This window comes from Galleria mellonella, unplaced genomic scaffold (genome assembly GCF_026898425.1).
Source record: "Galleria mellonella isolate WM207_F2 unplaced genomic scaffold, CSIRO_AGI_GalMel_v1 utg150, whole genome shotgun sequence".
NCBI classification, from domain to species: Eukaryota; Metazoa; Arthropoda; class Insecta; order Lepidoptera; family Pyralidae; genus Galleria; species Galleria mellonella.
This window is the reverse complement of record NW_026442002.1, coordinates 174,788-197,569: the sequence shown is the minus strand read 5'-3', so window position 1 is coordinate 197,569 and position 22,782 is coordinate 174,788. Positions and strand designations below refer to the sequence as shown.

General features: G+C 36.5%; 2 protein-coding genes across 17 annotated transcripts in view; one reads left to right on the top strand and one right to left on the bottom strand.

Annotated features, from left to right (window-relative positions):
* The window catches only part of LOC113509856 (colorectal mutant cancer protein), a 40,435-nt gene extending 36,126 nt beyond the window's left edge, over positions 1-4,309 (top strand). For 13 of the 16 annotated variants that reach the window (XM_052892165.1, XM_052892161.1, XM_052892164.1 and 10 more), the window contains exons 13-15: positions 352-428; positions 1,536-1,658; positions 1,965-4,306. In XM_052892165.1, coding sequence (XP_052748125.1) covers positions 352-428; positions 1,536-1,658; positions 1,965-2,036 — 272 coding nt within the window. In that variant the 3' untranslated portion in view covers positions 2,037-4,306. Of the gene's footprint in view, positions 1-351; positions 429-1,535; positions 1,659-1,964 lie in introns of all 16 variants that reach the window. The other 3 variants (XM_052892168.1, XM_052892167.1, XM_052892166.1) reach the window with 3 other exon arrangements.
* Positions 4,310-10,417: 6,108 nt separating this feature from the next.
* The window catches only part of LOC113509493 (BTB/POZ domain-containing protein 7), a 47,770-nt gene continuing 35,405 nt past the window's right edge, over positions 10,418-22,782 (bottom strand). Inside the window, exons 30-31 of the mRNA XM_052892071.1 lie at positions 17,124-17,277; positions 10,418-16,345 (exon numbers count right to left, since the gene is read on the bottom strand). Coding sequence (XP_052748031.1) covers positions 16,279-16,345; positions 17,124-17,277 — 221 coding nt within the window. The 3' untranslated portion in view covers positions 10,418-16,278. The remainder of the gene's footprint in view (positions 16,346-17,123; positions 17,278-22,782) is intronic.

Genomic DNA, 22,782 nt, shown 5'->3' with positions numbered 1-22,782 from the left:
CTGTTATGTCCACGGTACTGCTCATATCTATAGGCGACGGTTACCACTTTCCATCAGGTGAGCCGTAAACTTGTTTGCCATTTTAAATTGTATAAAAAAAACCCAACCCCAAGTATGTATTAAGGTTCCTTCAAGATCAGCAACGCGCACGTGACACCGCTAGTATTGCAAGCGTCTATTCACTACAGGGACCGTTTACCATCAGACAGGCTGTATGCTTGATTGCCACATTCGTGGTATACGACTGACTAATTAATCTTGATAGGATTTCTTCCAGTCCTTGAGAACCCGAAAGGAGAAAGGTATTTTTAGAGTTTGCACCTAATAAAATGCAAACGGTTTTGTTTCCAGACATCGACGAAGCGGACATACCAAAGGCGGTGGACACGTTCAGCATGGACGAGATAGAAGAGGCCGTCATGATGCAGGTCAGACATCCTTACATAGTCGTACAGTTACCACGGCTTCTAGACAAGTGGCCAGCGAATTCGTCGATGGAATCGACACCGCTGGCGAGTCTGTGAGTTGGAATGAGACATCTAACGTTGCTATCTCACTCTATCTCACGAACTCGCTAGCGATGTCGATTCCATCGATGAATTCGCTTGCCACTTGTCTAGAGGGCCAAAATAGTACTTTTTTTTATAATGGATGATAATGTAATGGCAACTCCGCCTGCGCTATCGGTATACACCGGCGGGGCACCAGTGAGGGGTGATAGGTGAGGATGAAGCAGGTCAGTTAGCACACCGTGACGAATCTACGAGGTCGACCTGACAGGGCATATTGCTAGCAATGGAGCTATCAAACTCCGTTGCTAACAATCCCTTTCCCCCCGCCAGAACAGTACTTGTCGAAATTAGCAAGAGAGAGCATAGAAAAACCATGGAGACTGAAATTCTCTATCAACCCTCTTCAAAAGGAAGTTGTCAGTACGGTTGTATTTTTTCTTTTCTGATAGGATATATTAGGGATGGGTTGCAGTGTCCCTCTTAAAACATGATAAAAGCCTAACTGTGGTTGCTAATCCGCCTGCCAAGCGTGGCAACTATTGACAAAACCTTTCAATAGGAGCAAGCCTATGTTAAACAGTGAACACTTAATAGCTGATTTGGATGTATGTATGTACTTTTCCGTTAGCATCCTTCTTTTTATACAACTTAGAATGGCAAACAAGCTGACGGCCCACCTGATGGGATATGGTAACCGTCGCCTATAGACATGAGCAGTACCATGGACATAACAGAGTATACTGTTTCGCCCATGATACCCCCCATGCGTTGCCATTCCTGAGGACTCAGGTGTTATTCCTCTGTACCCAGTAAATTCACGCCATATCCCACTCTTCAAACCGAAACACAGCCATGCAAACACAACTGCTTCACGGTTGAAACACGAACGGGACAGAGGTACCCAAGCAATCGACTTTTGTACAAAGTCTCCCTCTGGTAGATATAGTATCCTCTCATTGCACTTGTAGGGGCTAGTGTTGTCATAACTGGCGAGGTTGTGGTAACGATTGTCCTTTACGCCAGGAGGTGCTGGCGGCGCGCGAGAAGATCGCATGCGCCCGCGCAGGCGGCGAGCTGCTGGAGCCGCTGTCGCCGCACGAGCACGAGCGGCGCGACGACGACCGGGAGGTGTACAAAGAATACAAGGTGATTATACCTCGAAACAGACGACTAAGGGAACTTAATGGACAAGGAATGGGCAGCGGCATCCTTTTTGAAACATTACCAAAGCCTAACAGCGGTTGCCAACCCGCTTGCCGAGCGTGGTAACTACTAGCAGAACCCCCCAAGAGGGAGGTCTGTGTTCTGCAGTGGACAGGCTGGTACGAACTGTGACGTCTATAGTACCCCAAGACAAGTCTAAAGGCACGCCAGTTATAAATATAATAACTCGTACTAGTGTCGCCCTCTCGTGACAGTTTCTATACAGTCTTAATTATTGTTACTTTACAGAGCGAGTCAAGCCGTCGGCGGCGTCGCGAACGACACTGGCTGGAAACAGAAGCGTCAGAGACAGACCTCTAGGAGATATTAATGAAAGCGTAAGCGAGAAATTGTCTGGGTACTGAAATATCCTGCAGTGGATCCGTAAGCTCTTTGTCCAGAAATCTCAGAGGAGCATCTGTAGGGTTCTCAATCTCTAGGGTACTCGGCGAAAAAGTGTTAATTTTCCTGAGTAAGGAATCTCAATGAGAAATGTTTTGTTTAAAGCGATAGCTCTAGGGTTCTGTTGAAGAAATTACTAGGGTCCCCATTGAGTAACCGTCGATGTATTCAACAAGATATTATCAAGTTCTTTATCAAGGAATCTCAGTTAAAAAATATCATAATTCTCACACTTATCTTTCTAGGGTTCTTAAAAAAAATAGGTTTCTCAGCCATAAACAACAAAAAAACTGTAAGTTATCAAGGTATATCAGTGAGAAATAGCTACAATCCTCAGAGGGTATGATATCTCTAGGGTTATGATTAAGAAAATACTAGGGTTACTATTGAGAAAATGCAGGAGCTCTTAGAAAGGAATCTTTAACGAATCTTTATCTAGAAAAAAAGGGTCCTTTACGAGAAATATCTGGGGTTCTCATCGAGAAAAATCACTCCAGTATAATAATAAAAAAAATATGTTATATATTGACTAACAAAAATAGCTTTACTTAAATATCGACTAAAAACATGTTAGTTCTAGCGGTATATCCTCGGAGATCGCTTGTTGTAAATGCAAACCAAATCATAGTGTACTATAGTGTATAATAGATTATTCATAATTCGGTTACAAATTAGTTTGCATATAAATAGAGGTATTCGCCTCGTATCCTTCCATCTGCTAGTCTACTCTCCTTAATAGGAAATCCCTAGGGTCCTTGTCAAGAAAATTCAAGAAACTCAGTGAAAAATACCTTGGAATCATCAGAGCGATACCTGTTGGGTTCTCACTAAGCAGCAATTAGGGTACTCAGTGAGAAAATATTGGGGTCCTCGCCAAGAAAACCTCAGGGTACTTATCAAGGAATCTCATTGGACGCTCACATCTTGTTCTTTCCACATATCCTTAAGCTGTATCTTAATTGATTAAGTTCTGAATATAGTCTATTCGTTAAAGCTGTCGTTTCGTGTTGAGACACTGTATAGTTTATGGCAATTACTCGTGTTAAGGTTGCGGGGCCGTACTCAGGGGACGTCGGGGGCCGATTATAATAATTTGCCGTAAATATTTGGCACAAAATCTGCTGTGCTCGTATACTTACGCCTTAAATTTGCTTCTTGTTTAATGTGACTGGTGTTACAGACGGTTAGGGCAACCGGTTACCATTCGGCGGGCCGTATGGTGACTTATAGTAGTACAAAACAGTTTAAATCAACAATGCAAGTGTTAGTGAAAATTTGCAATTTAAAATGTTGAATTAAAATATATGGCTGTCCCCGCGCCCGCGGCCGCCCTGAGTGCGTCCCGCTCGTATCGTAGGCCGCTTGTTAGTCGCGAAAAGCGAATCCCTCCCCCGATTTCTAATTTTGCATTTACCAATTGCATTTTATTGTTGATAAATGATATTTCATATAATATTTTAAATTGTAAAAAAATATTAAAAAATTTTATTATGGTGCTTTTTATTTAGCGATAGGGTTTTATTTTGTTTTGGTCTCTTATTATTAAAAATTTGGTTTTTTTTCTGTAAAAAATTAAATTTATTTTGAAGTGTTTGAGACATTTTATCTATGTTTTGTAAAAGACAGGAGTTAACGCGATCATTCGATTAATAGTTAGCTATTTAGTTAATTATTTATTTTGAGGTTTCGACCAGATTACACCGGCCGTGTAGAACATAAAATGTACAGCGCGAAGGTCCAAAAGTTTTATTTATTTTCCTTTAAAATTGTACAATGTTTTAGAGTCATACTTTAAAATGTTCCGATATCGTATTAGCATTTACAAATACATACAGAGTGACACTGAAATCTGGTCCCAAATTGGACATTTTTGGGCAGAAACATGGCTCAAGTAATGACATAACAATTAGTCGATAATTTTTTATTAAAAAAAAAAAAAAAATTGTACTTTTTTTAATTATTTTTTTTTTACGTTTTGTCTATGATTTTTAATTTTTTTTTTAATTTATAGTACCTTATTCATTGTTTTATTAATAATTATATTTTTACAATGCTGACTGTCGCTGTCGTATTGTGTTGTACGATCCGACGACTTGTATGGCGTGTACTGTAAATGTATGTAAATTGTGTATGTATGTACATGTGCTTGTGTGTGTGAGGGGCGAGGGCGAGGGGGAGGGGGGGCTGGTGCTGTAACGCGTATTGTAATTATCGAAATAAAGTATTGCATCTAATATTTGAATGGTTTTATTTAAATAGAATCGGTACTAGTGTTAAATATCCCACTATAATATGTCCATTGTGTACATACAAAATTTTTTTTTTTTTTGATGGGTGAAAATGGTATGGTAACCCCGCCTGCGCTAACGGGATACGCTGGCGGAGCACCAGTGAAGGGTGATAGATGAGAATGAAAACAGGCCAGTTAGCCCATCATGATGAATTCATAAGGAATTAACCATGATAGTTTCCAGGGGCAACCGCGAGGAGGTCGACCTGGTTGGGTATATTGCTAGCAATGGGATTCTCAGTCTCCATTACTAACAATCCCTTTCCCCCCTACATACAAACATTGTGCGATTGTTGCACTGAGGTAGCTAGAGGTCACCAGTTTGAATCGATATGTGGACTGTATGTATATATGGATTGAATGGGTGTAGGTCCTCGTCCAGATTAGTAATATAAGCTCCACCAACCTTAAGGCTCACGTTCACCACGGATGTACGAAGCACTGCTGGTAAACACGCACGGCGATCCACTACCAGTTTGGAGTAGCAGCCTCTCAATGATGGACAGGAGAACACTTATTTGTACCGAACACGTCAAGCACGGCTTCCGGAAGGCTATCAGTTTGACTTGAACATCAGCTTCACTTGAATTAGTGGAGGAGGCGCTCACGGGCGCTCTGCCAGGCGTCCACCGAACAAGTGTCAACGCAATATCCATATATATATATATGTATATATATAGAGCGTTGTTTAGTTCAATTATTTAGATAAAATAAGTAGATAATAATACTGGCGACTGAGAAAGGCACGCGTTGCCATGGTGACCAAAAAATAATAGAAAATGTTAATTCTCATTAAAAATATTCGTCTACCAGGACAACACTTTTTATTCATCACAAAATCATTTTTTTTATACAACTTAGAATGGTAAACAAGCTGACGGCCCACCTGATGGAAAGTGGTAACCGTCGCCTATAGACATGAGCAGTACCGTGGACATAACAGAGTATACTGTTTCAGCCATGATACCATGTGTTGCCATACCTGAGGACTTACGACTGATGTGTTATTCCTCTATACCCTGTAAATTCACTGCCATATCCCACCCTTCAAACCGAAACACAGCCATGCAAACACAACTGCTTCACGGTAGAAACACGAATGGGACAGAGGTACCCAAGCAATCGACTTTTGTACAGTCTCCCTCTAATAAAATAAATGGAGTAGTATCTCAAAATCCTTATCAGGATTGATCAACTAGAAAGCTACTGTACAGACGGGGCTGGAATATCCAGTAGGCGCAGTGTAGGCAACTGCCTAGCAGTCCGCTGGGCTAGGACCCCGCACATCGCTAATTTTTATTTTCAGCATATTTTTTAATAAAAATAACATGTCATAATTCATACGCACAACGGCCCAAATAAGAGGCTAAGCTTGAAAAAGGGAGTCCAACCTACAACATGTCAACATTTGTACAAATAAAATGTATATAAAATTAATGAAAACATCGTTGTTTTTTTTATATTTCATCATATTTGAATATATTTCGTAATATTTCTAGTTCTATACATAGTATATATATATATATATATATAAATGAGACGCGCATTGCGTTGTGGCCCTGGCATGGCTAATCCGGCCCTGTGTACTGCATGGGTACCTCTATTCCACTCGTATTTCTTCCAAAAAGCAGCTATGCTTGCATGGCTACGTTTTGATTTAAAGAGCAAATAAAGTCCTCAGGAATGGCAAATCATGGGCGAAATAGTATACTCTGTTATGTCGATGCAATGAAATCTAACAAATACCCTTACCTTAACGTTAATTCTAGCGGAATTCCTCACGATGATCTAACTGACCTGCCTTTTCATTTTTACCAATCATCCCTCACTGGTACCCCCTCAGTGTACCGTTAGCGCAGGCGGGGTTACCATTCTATTATCATCCATTAAAAAAAAAGCAACTCCGAGCATACCCCTCTTCACAGCTGAAGTATTCGAACATTCAGGTTTTGGAATCGGCTCCCTGCCAAGAGACTACAGCATGGGGTTCTTCAAAAGGGGGATAAAGAGGTTTCTTCAGGGTCGGCAATGCATGTGTTAGATATTTATTTTAAATTATATTAATTTTCTTAAACATCTTGTGTTAAAATGTGTACCTACATTTATTAATAAAAATCAGACTAACTACTTTAAATATAATAAAACGTTAAAATTGTTATTATACCAAATTTGTTAATAAATTATTCTTGTAATGTATATAGAACACTAATTTATATTTTAATTGATTTTATAATTATTTATTGTCATGATACTTGAATAAAAAGTAATGAAATTGTAAGAACACGTGGTCTCGCTGACTTGTTCACTCGAATTCGGTTCTGTAGATATAAAAGATTGTTATTCGGGTGGGGAGACACTTCTTGTCCAACCGTTGAACAGAGCGGAGCTCCCTGACGTATCAAGAGTGAACAAGTATAGTAAACCACGTGGTTATTGTATAAAATATATCACAATTATTGTTGATGAAAGTCCTAAAGAAGCTATAGTTAAATAAGTGTGAATGGATTAACAGAAGTTGGGTATTTATATTATATTATTTGTTATATATCAAATACAAAGTAAAATAAGTAAATATACAATTTAATAGTATGATATCTAAATTAAATGAACTGTGAGAACTTGTGCTTCATTTCTATTTATTACCAAGAGCTTTACAACCTTTGTATTGCTAAATAATATATCATATACCGTGTAAAGTTACAATTACGTAATTAAATTACTTTATAAATCTATTACCCTACAGTTATTTAATATTTAATTTTGACACGCGCGTTATACCTCTGGTATTGCAGGCGTTCATAGGCTACGGTAACCGCTTACCATCAGGTGGGACGTATGCTCGTTTGCCACCTCAGTGGTATAAAAAAATCCCTGCAGGACCATGTTTCGATACAAATGAAATACAGTATGTGAATAAATATTTTATTTATACATAATAAATTTTGTAACAACGAGCGCGGCGCCCGCGGCGGCGCCGCCTGCGCACGCGCACACACCCACAAGCCGCGTACTCGGTATACATCGCGTGCGGTGGAACGTCCACACTACTCGAATATGACAATCGAAACTTAGTGAACTTAAAAAAAAAACATGTCATCAATATTTTAAATTTATATTTAAGTAGATACAAGTGTCCATTAAGTAGTAAAGGTTTACGTGGGAGCTCACACGAGGTAGAACAAGACGGCGAACGTTGCCGTCTCGCTCTATCAACACGCAACAGGGACCACGTATATATAGATACATAAATGCTATTAAATCGACTATTGTTGCCTCACTGTGATATTTTCTTGTAATTGTTTGTATTTATAATAAGTTTACTATTGTAACCTTATGGAATGAATTGAAATTATTTTGTTTAATTCCGCCACCATTAAACGACTGTCAACATTTGAGGGTTGACCATTTTTATACCACAAAAATGGTCAAGCATACAGCCCGTCTGATCGTAAACGGTCACTGTAGCCTATGGACGCCTGCAACACTAGGCGTGTCACGTGCACGTTGCCGACCTTGAAGGAACCTTAATATAACCTTCAACATTAATCTCTGACCGTTATTCAGTCGACGCATATATCGCGACACGTGTTACACCTTTAAAGGTATTTATTGCCTCGTTTAGAGGTGGAACTCGTTTTTTGTGTTTGAAAAATGATAGGAAAGGTCGTAGAACTTCTACAGATAATAATAGTAATCAATCCTTAAGTGTTGCCAGTCGCACGCGCACTAATCGTAACGGAATTAAACAAAATATTTTTTTTATACAACTTAGAATGGCAAACAAGCTGACGGCCCACCTGATGGAAAGTGGTAACCGTCGCCTATAGACATGAGCAGTACTATGGACATAACAGAGTATACTGTTTCGCCCATGATACCCCCCCGTGCGTTGCCATTCCTGAGGACTCGGGTGTTATTCCTCTGTACCCAGTAAATTCACGCCATTAAAATAATTCTAATCAAATAACCAGGAGGGAAAGGGATTGTTAGCAATGGAGTTTGACAGCCCCATTGCTAGCAATATGCCTTATTAGATCAACTTCCACGTGGTTCCCCCTGGAAACCATTGTGAACAATTCTTGTTGAATTCGTCACGATGGGCTAACTGACCTGCTTCATCCTCACATATCATCCCTCACTGGTGCCCCGCCGGTGTACACCGTTACTGCGGGTGGGGTTACCATTACATTATCACCCATTAAAAAAAAAATAATCAAATAACCAGTGATATGGACTCCAGTAAACAAAAAAAAAAAAACAATTAATTAAGTAAATAATTAATATGTGATTTAATTAATTCGAAAGATATATTATTTTAAGTAGTGTCGATTGTATGTATGTATGTATGTATAACAAATACGCAGCTTGTTACAGAAACGTCTAAACACAACGCGAGATGCGACGCCGGCTGGAACGTTCGCGTTATTTCATTAAACAATATCGATCAACTCTCGTTTACTGTGCTACTATTTAATTTGACATGTAACTATTCTTGCTAGATACAAATAAATAAAATCTATACAAAGGTAAGGCGGGACACAGATACAGCTTTGACTTTACATGTATAGTTTTTTAAAACAATTAGGAATAAATATTGTATGAAATAAACAAAAAACTTGATAAAAAAAAACCTGTTTTGATTTAATAAAACTAAACCAGTGAAGCCATTTTGATAAAATTCCTATGAGGTCTGTATGACCTCTGTAGTATATATATAAAAACATATTTTTTTCAATTAAAAACATATTTTTTCAATTAAAAACATATTTTTTCAAATAAAAACAATCGCATTTTTCAAATCAGTTTAAAACTGACCTAGTTATGAGGTAACAAGTATTAAAAAAAAATACAATCTTACTTGAGAACCTCTTTCTTTTCCAAATCGGTTGAAAACACAAAATTTATGCGTTCAGTTCGAGTAGTGATAACAAAACTCAAGATGCACGCAACGGAATACATTTTGTCAGTTTCTACTATAAAAAAAAATACTGAGATTTTCAAAATGGCGGTCAAGACCATCCTTAGCTGTCAAATTTCGTTGAATTGGTCTACTGGTGAGAACTTATAAGTGGCTTCATTGTGGTTATCTTGCATTTTTTTTTATAAATACGCCTTGGTTTGCCTTTTACAAATAAATAAATAACTTTCACAACGTTGCAACGTTCATGAACAATTTAATGTTTCCGATTGTTTTTTAAAAAGTTCCTCTTCTGAATGTCCGCTATCAAAATCCAAATTTACAATTATATATATATATATATATATATATATATATATATATATATATATATATATATATATATATATATATATATATATATATATATATATATATATATAAAGAATATTACTTCGTTATTAACAATTTATTTCGTTACCGGAACACTTTTTAAACAATCCGAAATCTCGAAAACATTTCAATTGTTTTTGAAAATTGACAGCCAGTAGTGACGTTGCTGCACTCCGTTATGAACGCACCGCTTATAAAAATTACGTTTCATGCGACCTCATAGGTTATGGTTTGTCAATTGTCTATGGTTCTAGTGATTTGCTACACGCACCATGCTTTATTTCCAACCGGTCGCCGCCGCAGATAACAAAATTCAACAGATAAAAATTCTGAACCATTAAAAATCAATATACAAGCGCGCCCCGCGGCCGCTCCTCCAATACTTTACACACTAGGATCGTCTTATTGGAAATCGCCGAATGTGGTTTGTTTTTTTTTTTTTGAATGAGCAATGGAATTCGATGCATTCGACCGATGTTCGATTTTTAAAAAATATTAAAATAAAATCATGTATTAATGCTAATTGAAATAACTTCGAATCCATTATTTCCTTTTTAAATTACTAGCAGAGTTGCTACCAGTGTGGCATACCAGCCCTGTCCGTCCAACCACTAAATTCATATTATATAATTATTTTTATTTACAAACGACAGACATGGCAGTATAGGTGGAATTCCTTTGCCTTAACGTTATATTAATAGAAAAATCGTACACACTCGATGATTTTCAATAAATTTTATTACATAATTATTTCTTGTATATCCGTACATGTTTACTTAAAATTTATAATTATTATGTATTGGTTTTAATGCGACGCGTGTGCGGTCAGCCGGCCGGGACTAGACTGAAATGCTTGACAGATAAAATGGCGGGAAACGTAAAATAATCTCTGTCAACTTTGACGTAAGTTCATAAAGGCGCGAAAACATATTTCGACAAATTAATCAAATTAATTTTACATGTATATATTTGAGCATTTATTTATAAATAAAGACAATTTCAAGACTTATATACATATTTAAAAATAATATTTCATTATTGTTCAGACATTTTTAATAATTATTTGCTTATATTAATTAATTACAATAATTATAACGATTAAAACTTTAAATACTAATAAATTATTGATAAAATTGGAAATGCATCTATTTTATTTGATAAACGTAAATTGCCCACCGTCTTTAGATTAGCAAATGAAAGTGCGTTTTTTTTTTAATTCAGAGAGGCGCTGTGAGTCAAAGGAAATCAAAGAATTAAATGCTACAAGAAATAGTTTCGTCGTAAAATTCTAACTTCGCTTATGTATTTTCCCCCAGTTTTCACATTGGACTTTTATTCGAAGACTAGCTGTATCCTGATACTTCGCCCATGTGAATCATACATAAAAAAATTCTGTATGTGCTAAGTTAGGGTTAGATAGTTACAAACGCTAAGGGCGAGGATGAGGAGAAAGGCGAAATACTAATTCCATTGCTAGCAATATACTCTGTTAGATCGACTTCCACAATGGGCCACAAAGTCGACCTAATAGAGAAACTGGTCTGATCTGGTTTTTCATCCCCACCTATCATCCCTCACTGGTGCCCCGTCAGCGAATACCATTATCTCAGGCGGGGCTACCATTCCATTATCATCCATTAAAAAAAAATGCAGCAAATTGAATTCAAATCATTTTGCTCTACAGAAAAATGGTAAATTTCGACTTACCGCCAAGTTAGAACTTTGTAGACGACTCGAATCGATACCTCTTGATGGGACTTCACTATTTTAAACTATAATTTGCAACTTATACCATGGAATAAACTATAAAAATGGGCAATTAACTTCTATTTACACGCCGGACGATCGCACACTATACGTTGTTTAACGTATTCATAAAAACGTCAAATCTGCGATATTCCTGTGATTTGTGCCGTGGACTGTCTACTCCTCGAGCTAGGGTAGTGTCTTTTGGAATTACACGACCAATAGCTACGTGTTACAGATAGATAGATATGGGGGGGGGGGGGTAATCATGTGCGAAACGATATACTCTGTTATGTGCATGGTACTGCTCATGTATATAGGCGACGGTTACCATTTCCCATCAGGTGGGCCGTCAGCTTGTTTGCCATTCTAAGTTGTATAAAAAAAAAAAGATAAATAAATTAATTATTAATTCATCATTACAAACCATTGTTTGTAATGAATGCATTTATAAATGAAACAAAAATTTGTCGTCCGTCTTAAGAGCGTGCAAAATATGCGGTGGACAAAGTAAGGGTGAGAGACTATTCTCTGGATATTGAAGGTGGAAAAAAGGACATCATCTACGTCCGCTCAATGGTCAAATGTCGGATGATCTTTGAGATAATGATTTGGTTGCTAGTTGAAGCAGAAATAATAAAAAAAAAAATGGTGCTTCATATCTGGGCCCATAACCTGTTACAGTTCCATAAATCCGCGACTTAGCGTGATGATACACTTATTGAAGGTTTGACGTTTTTATGAATAGGAAATGACTTTAAAATGTAACACAACTAGTTGTTCAGTCTTCGACTCCGCGGCGCCGGTGACGTCACTGGGTCACATGTCAGAACATACGAAATTGACTCTTGTTACTAGCTGATTACATTAAAACTGTAATAGTTTCGTACAAACGAAGGTGGCCTAGAAACTAGCACTAGAGGGCGACACCCCCACACTGTCAGTTTGATCGGGCAAAGCCTAACTACGGTTGTATATTCAATTTTTTCTAAATCCTGTTTGGATTATTTAAAAATGACTGTCCCTCGCTCCGTACACCGGAAGGCACGTAAAAAAAGTCGCTCGGTAAGCCGCAACAGAGGTCTTCTTATACAATGAAGGTGGCTTAAAAAATATTGACAGTAGAGGGCGCCACCGTTAAACCAGTAACAGTATCTAAGTGTAAAATATTTACTATTAATATAAGCGATTCACAAAAACTTTGAGACTTTCCGAGAGTTAAATCCGCTCAAAGTCGACTTAACAAATTTAACCTCAGCTTCCCAAAATCACCTACGAGTACATTTAGTGAATTGTCAATTGGACAGCATATTTTGAAATAAATTACGTCAACTGTAAGTTATAAGTGAATCAATTTCGCTTCCTGACACATGACCGTCACAGGCGGGTTTACTCAACCCGGTCGTGCCGGGTAGCCGTTAATTCGTTTTATTTGAACGCTTCATTTAAAGTGATTGGACGCCGCTTGTGACTGTTTGAACGTCGTAGCCAAGTTTACTGCTTCTATTAAAGATAGGTCTTCGTTGTCCAGATTCGGACACCGAAAGCTATTAATCCGAGAAATGGCTATCAAAAACTTGAATTCTAAGTAATAAATAGCTTGCCATATTATTTATGAATATATTTCAAAAACCCATATTAAGTATTCCAGTGTTATGGTGTTGAAATAATCGTCTACTAGGCTACCACACTCAAAATCAGCAAGCCACAAAACGGTCACCCATCCGAGGGTTTCGTTGCTTGACCTCATTGATCGACGTCAACCAACGAGTGGGACTGAGCCGCGATATCTTTTGACTCTAGAGAACTGAAATAAAGACTTTAGTGTTTCGTAATAGGAATATAAAACATACCTAGTTAATATTTCCGTTAATTTGCCACAAATGTAAACGACTCCTTTCTATGGAAATTCGACAACTGGTATACCTTTCAGGAGTCATTTTGTTAATGAGTTTCTTTCGACAATTCTGCAAAAGATTTTATTATCGCAATTATTTTATTAATTGCATATGGAAATAAAGGGAAATTTGAGAAAATTGCGTATGGATTTTTTCTCTATATTGGTAAGGGTTGACTAAGGGAGGGCGAGGGATGGACAGCAGGATCCCTCTTAAAACATTTAGTAAAACTTAACTGCGATTGCCAATCCGCCTGCCAAGCGTGGCAACTACTGGCAAAACCCCCCCAAGGGGAAGGAGTTAAATTCTGATATGACGACGATAAGGTTCCAAAGGTATACTAGTTTTAGAAACCTATTACGAATAACAAGTGTCTATTTTAGTTCTCTTTAAGGGGGGTCATTGACTATCAAGTGTCAGGGTGACATATCATAATTAGGGAATATTGGATTAAATTGGTATCCTTCGAAGGCAGTGTTCCACTGGTGAAAGTCTTCGGAATGCCTTGGACATCTTCACCAAAGGAACATAGGTCATTAAAAAAAATTTGAGCCCTCCCATATTAACACAGCTTTCTTAATTAACCCACCACTTCCTTTCCCGTGGGTGTCGTAAGAGGCCACTAAGGGAACTTAATAGTTGACGGATTGACAGCAGCATATCTTTTAGAACTTCACCAAAGGCTAATTGCGGTTGCCAACGCGCCTGCTAAGCGTGGCAACTACTGGCAAATCGCCCCCAATGTCAAATACCAGGATAAAATGGCGTCCAAGTCCTTCGGCTCACGATCGTTCCTATGGTAGTCTATCTAGGAGGTCTATGTTCAGCAGTTACATTCAGGTCTATGCAGCATTACCAGAGGGGACTTTGTACAACAGTCCCCAATAGGGGGAGAGCTACGTCCAGCGGTAGACAGTTAATGGCTTATTTATATCATGTAATATGCCCTTTATACGGTTTCAATGTTGGCCATACTGTTGATCTCAAAATCTCAAGATCTCAAAATTATTTGTCATGTTTTAACCCATGTTCCTTGGGAGGGGAGAGGTATTGTTAGCAATGGAGTTTGACAGTCCCATTGCTAGCAATATGCCTTATTAGGTCGACCTCGACGTAGTTCCCCCTGAAAACCATCGTGAACAATTCTTGTTGAATTCGTCACGATGGGCTAACTGACCTGCTTCATCCTCGCCTATCATCCCTCACTGATGCTCCGCCGGTGTATACCGATAGCGCGGGTGGGATTACCATTCGATTATTATCTATTAAAAAAAAAAACACCCATGTTCCTTTGGGAAAAATGTGCACCCTGTATATAACATGACAGTACCACGCCCCCTTGTGACCGGAAAACTCAATTTTCCCAATATTACAATATATGGAATGAGTAATGTAATTTGGTCGCTTCTAAACAAAATTTTTGATCGTTTACAGCTAGGCAGAGTGTCCATTTGCAACGCGCGATCGCCGCGCTCCCTAGCGGTGGTAATTCGATTCGTTTCAAATAAGAACTTTTTTAATATTAGATGTCAACTTAGTATATATTTAAAGAGTATTGCATAGATAATAATAATATTGAGTTATAAAATATACTTTTATACAATCGTGAATTTTTTTTTTTAATATATTTCTCATAATCCGTCCCAATTGTGGAATGTATAAGTTTTGTATTGCTTTCAAAATGGACACCCTTTATACATGGAGTTATTTTAATATCTATATTTATTTACAAATTATATATATATATATAATATACATATATCGATGTACAGAGCGCGAGACGCGATGTGTTTATCCATTTTTTTAAATATGGCAATATGATTCTTAATATGTATTAAAGTGAGTTTGTTTGTTTGCTACATCTTTATGCCTTAACGGCTCAACCAATTGTTATGAAATTTGGTATACATGTGCTATATGGGATGGAGAAGGGTATAGGGTACTTTATATCCCGGTTAGTCAGAGGGTCCAAGAAAGGAGCCTCCCTCAGAGGAGACAGCTGGACACAGTAACGTAGTGTCCAGATCAGCTAATCCTCTCACTACAATGGCAACTCAAAAATTACCCATCCTGTACTCATCGATCAATCCCCGTTAAAGAAAAATAATCCGGTCACGAGGACCAAGTCGCAGGTAATAATTTTTTATACAATATAAAAGAAATCTGAGCAAAGCCATATTATAAACATATACGTAACACATCGCGCCTTCACCGCCGCACCGCTCTGTAACGCTCCATACACGTGTATGGTATCATACATTCAAATTTACATACACCCACACAACTGAGATCATGGAGGCAAACTCGACACCGATTGAGAATTTCCCGTGTTGTTCAACTGTCCGGCGACTGTTTCGTCGCGGCGGCGTATAGGCTGGAGACTTTTAGTCGCAACCTGTCCATCATTGTCGATCGGTCGATACAGTCGCGCGACTGAACGACGAATGTTTTGTTGCACTTACTACCCGGCGATCTCTCGACTGTATACACTGTACTGGTTTCCACAAATTCAGATGATTAGGTCACCGTTTCCGCCTGGTTGCAGCTGGCTCCGGCAATCCAGCTACTGTACCTGCCTGCTTGCGAGTAGTTGCGACGGTCAAACTACAGTTTTCGCCTGGTTGCAGATGATTCTAACGACCAAGCTACTTGTTCTGGCTGGATGCAGCTGTTCCAGTGACCAGGGCACTATTGTTGACTGGTTGCACTAGGTTACGATGACCAAGTCGCTATTTCCGTCTGACTGCAGCTAGTGCTGATCACAGATCGCCATTTCTGCCTGATTTCAACTAATTCCACCGCCCAGCTCGCCGCTCCTACCTGGTTGCCGCCGGTTGCTTGGAGCGGCGACCACTAGCAGCGTCCCGCCGCCGCGTCCCTGGTTATCGCGACAACCGATTCACTTCACAAATGGAATGAGCCGCGCATGGCGGGGACTCATGCGTAGTTACTGGGACTCTGCCCTCGGCTGCCGGACCCTGAGCTTCCGTACGTTGGTTCCAGTCTGAAAAAATAAAAAAGATGTTTTAAAACATGCTTGCTAGCACAGCTTGTTTTCAATAAGCTTTTATTATATAAGCCGCCATCTTGTAGCGGCGGCCATCTTGAAATGATTACAATATTTAGTTTTGCATATTGTATTTCTCATCAGATTTTTAACTTCTTTTACAAAACTGCTCAAAAAAATGTGTAATGTTTTCAGGGTTCACATCTTCATCATCATCATCATCATTCCAGCCACTATCCGTCCACTGCTGGACATAGGCCTCCCTCATAGACTGCCATAAGGAACGGTTCTGAGCCACCTGCATCCATTGACATCCAGCAATGCATTTGAGGTCTTTACTCCATCTAGTGGGGGGCCTCCTACATTACGTTTGCCTATACGGGCTCGCTACTCAAGAACCTTTCTTCCGCATCGGTTGTCGGTTCTTCAAGCTATGTGACCAAATCATTGCCACTTCAATTTGCTAATTCTTCTTATTAGATTCTATATTCATAACTTTTAAATGGCTGAATAGGTTTGTATGTATATATGTCTTTTTTTTTATACAACCTAGAATAGCAAACAAGCTGATGGCCCACCTGATGGAAAGTGGTAACCGTAGCCTATAGACATGAGCAGTACCATGGACATATCTTTAGAATCTTTACGCCTATGATCCTGTGATACGCCTATGAGGCTGTGATTATTTTTTAAATAATTCGTTATTTGGCAAAACAAGTCTTGTTAGCTCTTGAAAAGAGGGGTTCTTTCTTCTCAGTATTATTTTTAGTTTTACCTATAATCGTGCGGCGCATAGAGGGCGTAGTCGCGCCGCAACCGCCGCGGGCTCGGGCTCGGGCTTGGGCTCGCGCTTGCCGATCCTGTAGCACTCACGCCGCCCACGCTGCCCACGCTGCCCACGGCGGCACCCACGCCACCCACGCGGCTCACTGATCGAATCAAGTATACTTAGTAGACATTGGTAATGTGGATATTGACCCGGTATCTATACATTGGATTTGTCTGGACATTGTGGAAAAAAGATCAACACCCATATCGAAACGTCGGCAACAAAGAAGCTAGTATGTAGGTACAGTTTACCGGAATTTTTCACATCGTTTTTTATATCCCCCATAGTGTATTTAAAATTCAAAATAAGGGGAAAGTTTAAAATGATCTGTGCCAAGTACTCGACTAACTTTTTTTTTGGAACGGGGCCTAATTGTTGGTAGACAAGTCTCTGTTATTAAAAATGGTGTCTATTTTCACATAGAAATGGACAATATTCAGATGGATTATTACCACTGAGATGTAGTATAGAGCTGTATATATTGGATTTCTCTGCACATTGATGGTGGAAGAAAGGTCATCACCCATTTCAATATCACCCATACCGATCGGATATCATATTTTAGAATATGTCAAGTCTGTTATCCAATATTACGCTTTGGTTAACAGACTTTGAACATATTTGTTATTGGACCAGTATATAGTTATTGTAACTAAAACATAATAATAATAATAATAATAATAATAAATTTATTTGCTTTAAATAGGGTAGGTATCGGTGGTCTTACATTACATAAAGTTTCGTGCCTATTTAGCCATTACAGAATAGCATGCAAATGTCACATTTTGACAGAAATTGATTAATTTAATTTATGCATCGACAACTATATTAGATATTTATCTATTCTTTCTTGAAAAATTCGTCAACAGAGTAAAAACTTTTGCTAAGTAACCATTTACGTAACACAATTTTAAATTTATTTAATGGAAGTTCCTTTATATCCGTAGGTATATTGTTAAAGATTTTCAAACACATCATATAGGAATTTCTTAATAAACGGCTAGTTTTAGGAATTGTATTGGTCACTAGTTTTTTAGGGTATCTTGCGCTTCTTTGTATTTGCTCTTTTGCTTCTGTAAACATGTGCTTATTCAATTTAACAAATATACCCGCTTCAAGTATATACAGACTGGGAACAGGTAATATATTTAGAGACTTAAAATAAGGCCTACAAGAAACATCAGGTGCAATATTACATATAGCACGTATACAACTTTTTTGCGCGACTAGAATTTTCCCAACATCAACGCCATTACCCCAAAGTAGCAATCCATATCTAATCATGGATTCAACATATGAAAAATATGCTGTAATAGCAGTATTTTTATTGGCTATCTTGGTTAATTTGTAGAGTGCAAAAGGGAATCTTTTAATCTTTGCACATACCTTTTCTATTTGTTCTTTCCATGTCAATTTAGAATTTATTGTTAATCCTAGAAATGTCACACAATTTGCATTATTTATAATTTGTTCATTTATATGTATATTAATTGAAGTATTTTTAAAGTTATTAAAATTCATCATTTTTGTCTTTCCTACATTTATTAGAAAATTGTTTTCTTGTGTCCATTTTATAATAAATGTCAATGTATTTGTAATGTCCATTTTATGTTGCAATATTGAACATTCTTTATCTGTAGAGACAATAACTGAAATGTCATCTGCGAAAAGTATTGTTTTATTATTTATTATGTCAGCAAGATCATTTATATATACTAGAAATAATAGCGGTCCAAGTACGCTTCCTTGAGGGACTCCGTAACTATTGTGTTCATATTCAGATTTAAACATTTGTACCGTTGATTTAGAGTCTAGTTGTTGTATTTCCACACATTGTTTTCTGTTTTCCAGGTAAGATTGTAACCAACTCTTTGCAAGTCCTCTAATACCATTAGATTCCAATTTTAACAATAATTTATCATGGGACACAAGGTCAAATGCTTTAGACATATCAATAAATAACACAGTTGTATAATTTCCTTTATTAACATTTTGCAAAGCCTCATTTACAAGTTTGAAAGCTGCAAGAGTTGTGGAGCCATTTTTCCGAAAGCCATGTTGATTAGGTTTAATAATATTAAATTTGTTAAAAAATTCATTTAATTGATCATGCATCACCTTTTCAAATATTTTTGCAAATATTGTTATTAATGTGATAGGTCGATAATTTCCCAAATCAGTACTATCTCCTTTCTTGAATATTGGTTTGACAACTGATATTTTTAGCTTTTCTGGGAATATTCCACACTCTAAAGAGAGATTAATTAAATGTGTTAGTATTTTAACTAGCTCTTCCTTGCATCTTTTTATTACGTTAGTGCAAACAGAGTCATATCCTTCCGATTTTGTATTTTTTAAGGACATAATTTTTTTACTAATATATGATTCGTTTACTGGTTTTAAGTAGATAGTATTTGATAAATTATTCTTGACGCTTGTAAGTGATTTTCTTAAGGTATTGTTGGTACTAAGGTTTGTAAAGTATTTGTTGAATGTAGTAGCGATATCTATGGGATTAGTCTTATGTTCATCTTTGTTTATAATTTTGCTGATATATTTTTTTGTCTGTGCATTACTTGTTTCTTTTTTAATTATATTCCATGTGGCCTTACACATATTTTTACTATTTGCTATATGTTTTATATTCGTTATTCTCTTAGAACAATTTGTACATTTTTTTAAAAGTCTATCATAGTTTAAGTATTTTCTACGATTTATTTCAGTTTTGTCCTTGTAATATTTATAACGAAGTGTTCTTTTAGTTATATAGCTTTTTCTAAGACCTTTGGATACCCAAGGAAGTTTACCTGTAGAGTTAATTTTTATTCTAATCTTAGGAAAACATAGGTTGTACAGGAGACAAAATAGATCATGAAATTCATTGAAAGCATCATTTACATCTGTTTTTTGGTATGCCTCTGAAAATGATACACTCTTTAAATGTTGTCTAAATCTTTCAATATTTTCATCCGAATAGCATCTCTTGTATATATAAATAAACCTAGGGATTTCTTTTTTAATGTTACTATTAAATTTGAGTATCTGTGCTGTATTGTGGTCTGATAGACAAAGGGGAAGTACATATCCTGATGCCTTGTTTATATTACTTATTATTAAGTCTAAGCAAGAGTTTTGTCTTGTAGGATCATTTATATTTAAAGACATGTTATATTTATTAAGAATATCAAATAATTTGATGGTATTTTTATTAGTTTTTTCAATCATATTGATATTAAAATCACCAGTTATAATAATTTTCTTTTTCGAGTACTTTTTAATGCATATGTGTAATAATAAGTCAATCCTTTCAAAAAAATAGTCAATATGTCGTTGCGTCCTAGATGGTATTCTGTATATGCAAATGATGATCATATTATTTGAAACTAAGCTTGTCGCACAACATTCGAAATGATATATTGTTTTAAGGTCATCAAAACAAGTTATGGTTTTATATTCTAATCCTTTTCTAATTAATATACAAGAACCACCCCTTTTATTTGGCCTAGTATAAGTTGCACTGAGTTCATAATTATTTATGTTTATGTTGGCTTCCTCACCAGTTTTTATAAATGTTTCTGTAAAGCACAGGATATCAGGATTCACATCTCTGTTTATATTTAAAAGAGTAATTTCTATTAATTCCTTTTTCGTGCGAAGTCCATGTATGTTTTGGTGTAAAATTGTGAAATGTCTGTCAGTTTTGGGATCGAAAAAATGATATATTATTCTCTTTTAGTGATGTCTCTAAGGTATTTAATGACGTATTTGGTTTATTATTATTTTGAGTTGTAATATCCTTAGAATTCTTATCACATATTTTCTTAAAATAATATGGTATTGTTCCTCGTTTTTGGACATAATTTATTTTTTGAATGTTATTTTTATGACATGTTTTCTTAAAATAACATGGTATTGTTCCTCGTTTTTGAACAGAATTTAGTTTTTTAATGGTATTTTTAGAAGTGTCGTATCTATTTATAAACTCTTTAATGCTATTTGGTGATAAAAATTGTAATTTATAATCAATGTAATCGATGCATAAATTAATCTTCCAACACATATAATTAATATAATTTCTATTTTCATTGCAATATACATCCGTGTCAATAATAGTACAATTTTTAAAATGTCTAGTCCATAGTTTTAAATTATAATTTAATGTATTTTTATTTAAGTAAGAATTATTATTTACTGGGATAATCAATATAGAAGCCTTATTTAATTTATTTATAGCTATGCATATGTTTGAGTGTAATTTATATATATCTTTATCATTATTTCCAATTCCTAGTATTACTGTATCTTCACTAGACAACCTGTTCGAAATATAGTCACAATGGGTCAGCAATTCTGTACTAGTGGCTCCAGATATTATAAACGAACAGGGCTTGTACACGTCGTTCCATTTCCCATGTCTCGACTTCAAAAGTGCGGTCGATAGTCCTCGAACATATTCATCACCAAGAATGTAAATATTTTTCTTCGATCTATGACTAGTAGCGCCATCTATATTTGTATTGAGAGTACAATCTTTGTTTCGGTTAGTGTGTAGATTTTCATTATTTAAACTAGTTTCCATAACGCGTAATGTTAATGTGCTTATGGCTTCTCTATTATGGGGTTTGCATTGGGGTTCACTTTCCTTTATTTTACAGTCATTTTTTGATAAGTCAAGCTGGGTACTCAAAATGCTATTACGTTTCTTATTGATCGTTTTTTTAGGAGTAGACTTACATATCAGGGACAGTTGTTTAACTTTTAATTGGTATTCAGAAACTTTTTTCTTTAGGGTGAAATTTTCTGATGATAGATTTTCAATCTCATTTTCCGCAATTTCAAGTTTTCCTTCTAATTCAATAATTTTTTCTTGTAGCTCCTCCAAATTCACAAAGTTAGGTCGTAATTCTGAGAAACTTCTATTTTTGTTGCCCATTGGAGTTGATGTCAGCGAGGAATATTCATCATCAGATAATCCTTCAAATGAATTTTCAGTCGATATGTTGATCTTGTGTCTATTTCGGTGATTAACATAATTTTGCTCCTGATATGAACCATTGCTTGGTGTCGACATATTTATGATTGAGGTGCAGGTTTCCGTTTTGGATGAACAAGTAAGGCATTTAAAAGCTTTTTTATCGTCTTCTGTCATTATGCGGAAGCGTTTAAAAGTGATCTTTGTGCAATTCAAGTGATAATAATTATCACATACATTGCATACTAAGAACTGTTTATTAGAGATGATTTTTGTACAGTGTTTACAAATGAAAGTCATTTTGTAGCTGTATTCTGTACTAATTCATACAACAATGTCCAAAGAAATCAACTAAAGTAGGAATCGGTCAAGCAAATTTCTTTTTATATATAGATCACGATAGGTAGTATATTGTTATATTGAGCTCATAAATAATTTTATCGTCACAAAAAGTCCACAGCTAGGATTAGATCGTACGACCACTCAGAATCAATCCCAATCTACTTTAAATATGCTAATAGATAGTTCAATAAATGTGCGAATTTTTGAATCTTTATCATATCATGTAAAACGGTTCTTAATTTGAACATTAAAATCTATGAATCATCAACTTTTGTAATTTGTATACTTTAT